General features: G+C 49.5%; 1 protein-coding gene across 1 annotated transcript in view; it reads left to right on the top strand.

The window, feature by feature from the left end:
• spns2 (SPNS lysolipid transporter 2, sphingosine-1-phosphate) overlaps positions 1 to 5,000 on the top strand; it is an 80,617-nt gene that overhangs the window by 66,675 nt on the left and 8,942 nt on the right. Inside the window, exon 11 of the mRNA XM_080550144.1 lies at positions 3,210 to 3,373. Within this exon, the coding sequence (XP_080406270.1) occupies positions 3,210 to 3,373 (164 nt within the window). The remainder of the gene's footprint in view (positions 1 to 3,209; positions 3,374 to 5,000) is intronic.

The following is a 5,000-nucleotide window of genomic DNA, read 5'->3' as shown; positions in this document are numbered from 1 at the left end:
ACCATGAGCTACAACAAGACACAGTCTCAGTCAACTTGACAACTGTCTTACCTTTGGAACAATAGCCTCATAGCATAATTGCCTAAGTCATATTTTGGCCAAATGTAGATATCTGCCTAACTCTACTCTCCTAACACTGCTGATTCACTGTGCATTGTTGCCTATGATGCCGTCAGCCTATCAGAATGCGTGTTACATTCCAAAATCACTCTGCCCGATTCATCTCTTTGACAGAGGCATGTTTGACACTACATACAAAGCTGGCTCGGCTGACCACAAGTGAAGCACGACTTAGGCAGTTATGCTACGAGGCTAACGATGTGATAGATAGAGAGTATGCGGTACTGTACCAGCAACCTGGCACACGCCCCCACCCTCTCACCGTCATCCAGTGTGTCATCCTACTCATCCCTCCCTGTCTCCCCGCTAACCATTAACCAGTAACCTCCCTAGAATCACTTCCTCATTGTCCCCCCCCGTACATTGCCCCCCCCCGTACCTGCCCCCCTGGATAAGGAGCCTGGCGGTGTGACACACCGGTTGGCCTCCCAAACCTGGCCCAGAATGCTCCGCGTGCGTCACCACTGCCTCCTCTATTTCCTCAGCGGAGGTTTAGCAGGTCGATGTGATGGGCTCGTGGTGACGCACTGCACTCCACCCCCCCACCCCCCACCCCCCTCCCCCCCCGCCCTCACTCACCCCCACCCCGCAGGACCCTAAGAGTGAACTGAATCCACAGACCAAAAAAAGCCACAGGAAAGCAAGCTACCCTTCATCGCTTAGCAACCACAGAATAAAGCCTTGAGCCACCCACTACATGCAGGGTTTCATTATTTATTTATTTTTTACAAGTACTCCATGTGCGCCATGCCCCAGATATTAGTCCTTCATAAGACTTTCACAGGACCACATACCGCCGTTCACTCCCTCACACAGAACACACTAGTAGCTGTTCACTCCCTCACACAGAACACACTAGTAGCTTAGCATTGAGAAAGGTTCTGTGTAGAAATAAACGGGGCTACCACTGCGTGTCACAGCACTGGTCCTTTCTTCTATTGATAGAAAATCAATACAGAATAGTGTAGAATCAGAATAGTGAGAGTCAAATCACCCCTAAAATCACCATGTAGACCAGAGGAGTTCAAGTGGTTGTCAAGACTATAGCCTTAGGGAGATTAGAGAGACATAATGAACGAGTGCATAGACGTGTTAGCTGAGTGAGAGGGAGGCTGTGGCCAGAGGCAGTGTGGGTGGTAGTGGAACGTCAGGAACAATCTCCCTGCGATCTAGCAAGAAAATGCCTTGTAATGCATTATTAGACATGCTAACAGCTAGCTAAATATTTTATTTTTAGCCTCCCCATTTTGTTCGACCGCAGTGTTTAAGTGGAAACGGCAGCTAATGTTGTGTGGCAGGTTTATATGCACACACACGCACACACGCACACACACACACACACACACACACACTCTCTTTCTCTCACACACACACACACGCACACACACGCACACATAGACACGCATGCACGCACACACGCACACACACATTCTCCTGTCAGCACTTCTCCACATCCCTGGGGATACTCTCACTATGCTGAGGCTAACAGATAATCAATGTGCTTCACTCAGGGTGACCTACGTTCCCCCAGACCCATACAGAGAGCCAGTGGAACAGGAAGAGACCGTCAATCATTGCGGGGAAAACCTCAAACAACAACCCAACTAATCTGCTCTGGCCATGAGCACAATACATCTCCTCCTGCCTGCCTGCCTCTCTGTCTGTCTGTCTGTCTGTCTGTCTCTACCTGGGCTGTCAGGAGTGTGTCTCCCCTAAGAACACTTAGGTAACTGGGCCTGTGTGCTGTGTCAGCACTCCACACAGAACCTCTCCTCCAGCTGTTGTTTTCTTAAGCTCGTTGCGTGACGGACTGTGGCTCTGTGTCTCAGGAGGTAGAGCCGCCGTCTAATGATCGCAAGGTTGGCAGATCGGCGGTTCGAGCCCCGACTGGCCACATGCCGAAGTGTCCTTGAGCAAGACACTGAACCCCAAATTGCTCCCAGTGAGCGGGCCGGCCGGCGCCTTGCATGGTAGCTTGACGCCATCGGTGTGTGAATGTGTGTGTGAATGTGTGTGTGAATGGGTGAATGAGAGGCCGTTGTAAAGCGCTTTGGATAAAGGGCGCTAAAAAAATCCTCCGCTACCGTGTCCCTCTAACCTCCTGTGAAACGATGTCGTTCGTTTAATCTCTCTGCTCTCCCAGTGAAGACACGAACATGTGAACGTACTACAGAGGGTCTACTACTAGACTATTTCGCAACATGGATTTTTGTGTTTGTTAAGATGAAATATTCATCCACGCTAAGTGTGCTAATTTACATTATTCATTTGCTTAATGGAACAGGGATGATGTATGGATTAGCCTAGAAGCCTGTCGTAACTCTTGCTGAAAGACACGGCTCACGGCGTCGGTATCTGTTGCAGCCCGTGTCTGAGCGTATCATCCTCCTCCGCTGAGCTATGTTCCGTCGTGCTAACTCGACGTACGTAACAGTGGAATAAAACACACAACCATGACGCGATACACTAGATAGAACATCGTATACTCCGGACTGGAGTACGACTGTCAGTGAATTGAAACGAGCTCTAGAGCTGTGGTTCTCAACCCTCTCCTCGGGGACCACCAGCCGCTCCACATATCAGATCTGTTCCACCACCAGCACACCTGATTCAACTAATCAAGTACATTGAGTACTTTGCACTTGATTAGTTGAATCAGGTGTGCTGGTGGTGGTGGAACAGATCAAATATGTGGAACGGCTGGTGGTCCCAGAGGAGAGGGTTGAAGACCACTGCTCTAGAGAACTGTTGGAACTGGATGTGTGAGGAGGATACAGTGTTTTAGAAAGTAGAAACATCATCTCTAATCGTCTACTGTTGTTGTTGTTGTTGTTGTTGTTGTTTGTGTGTGTTCAGATATCTCTCTCTCTCTCTCTCTCTTTGTCTCTCTCTCTCTCTGTTTCTCTCTCTCTCTCTTTGTCTCTCTCTCTCTGTCTCTCTCTCTTTGTCTCTCTCTCTCTGTCTCTCCCTCTCTGTCTCTCCCTCTCTGTCTCTCTCTCTGTCTCTCTCTCTGTCTCTCCCTCTCTGTCTCTCTCTCTGTCTCTCTCTCTAATGGTCTACTGTTGTTGTTGTTGTTCGTGTGTGTCCAGATATCGGACGCCCTCCAGCAGAGCTACGCCACGTCTGTGCTGTGGCAGTTCCTCAGCCTGGGCTACGCGCTCATGCTCTGCCCCTTCGTCATCGTCCTGGGGGGGATGTTCTTCCTGGCCACGGCCCTCTTCTTCCTGGACGACCGGGACAAGGCTGAGAAACAGTGAGTCTTTCTCCACCCAAACAGTATATAGCGCCTTTATTCCAAAGCGCTTTACAACGGCCTCTCATTCACCCATTCACACACACGTTCACACACCAATGGTGGTAAGCTGCCATGCAAGGCGCCGGCCCGCTCACTGGGAGCAATTTGGGGTTCAGTGTCTTGCCCAAGGACACTTCGACATGTGGCCAGCCGGGGCTCGAACCGCCGATCTTCCGACCTTGCGATCATTAGACGGCGGCTCTACCTCCTGAGACACAGCCTCCCCATAAACCACTAACACAGACAGTCAGCCTAAAGCTTCGATCTAGCAAAGACAACAATGATGATGTCACTTAATCGTATCAGAATAGAATGCTGTTAGTTCTGGATTATGTAAAAGGACGCAGAGCGATCGTTCCAAAAGTACTTCCTCATGGACTTACAGTATAGGGAGGTTCACACCATGAGCTACAACAAGACACAGTCTCAGTCAACTCTCAACTCTTTTTCCACCCAAACACAGTACAGTACATCACACACACACACACACACACACACACACACACACACACACACACACACACACACACACACACACACACAGACGCGGTCCTGACAGAGAAGGAAAAAGAAAATCATTCCGCAGAATCAGAATTTGTTTGCAGTGAGAGTCAAACCACCCCATAAACCACCCATGTAGACCAGAGGAGTTGAAGTGGTTGTCAAGACTATAGCCTTAGGGAGATTAGAGAGACATAATGAACAAGTGCAGAGACATGCTAGCTGAGTGAGAGGGCTGTGGCCAGAGGCGGTGTGGGTGGTAGTGGAACGTCAGTCTTATGGATAGATGATCGTTTTCAAGCGGGCGGCGCACAGAGAACATAGGCGAGCCTCCGACTCTCTCACGTGAGAGGTGCGTGAGAGGTGTGTGAGAGGTGTGTGAGAGGTGCGTGAGAGGTGCGTGAGAGGTGCGTGAGAGGTGCGTGAGATGCGTCTTTCACGCGGGGTCGTACGGCTGCTCTAACGCGTTAACATGGGCGCTGAAATGAAACTCACTTTCAGGTTAGCGAGGTTGGCGCTGCTGGATGTGTGTTTAGAGCCGTTCTGAGCTACCGCCCCTCATGTGTTCACACCAAAACATTCCTCCAGTATTCTCCTCCCTTTGAAAACCCAAAACACATACCCCGAGGGCATAGTAGCATCTCAACTTCCATAAAAGGCCAAGACAAACACACTCATCTGCTCTCCGATGGCCAGACGACTCTTTTTTTTGTTGTTGTTTTTTTTCCTTTTTTTATCGAGTCGACTCCCTCAGCGCCTGGCCTCTTAAAATGATTTCCTTCCTGTTCGGAGATGGGGGGGACATTTTTAGGCAGGATGGCAGTCTGATGTTGCACGTCCGTCTGTCTGTCTGTCCTCACCCCGCGGGGGCTGTGCCGCTGACAGTTCCCACGATGCACCTCATTTGAGGCTATAGGAACAGAATCCTTTGGTTAGTGTAATTAGTTTGTCTGAAATGACGTGAATTATTGATATATTGTCAAATGTTGACAATTAGGGGGGCATCTTGATAATCAAAAGTGAGAAAGCCCTCTGTCACAAATATTCATATATATATGTATATACATGTTTGAGCCCAGGGAAG

The sequence above is a fragment of the Nansenia antarctica genome (genome assembly GCF_963989245.1).
Source record: "Nansenia antarctica genome assembly, chromosome: 20".
In the NCBI taxonomy this organism is placed as follows: domain Eukaryota; kingdom Metazoa; phylum Chordata; class Actinopteri; order Argentiniformes; family Microstomatidae; genus Nansenia; species Nansenia antarctica.
The sequence above is the reverse complement of the archived record's forward strand: the minus strand, read 5'-3'. Positions and strand labels throughout refer to the sequence as shown.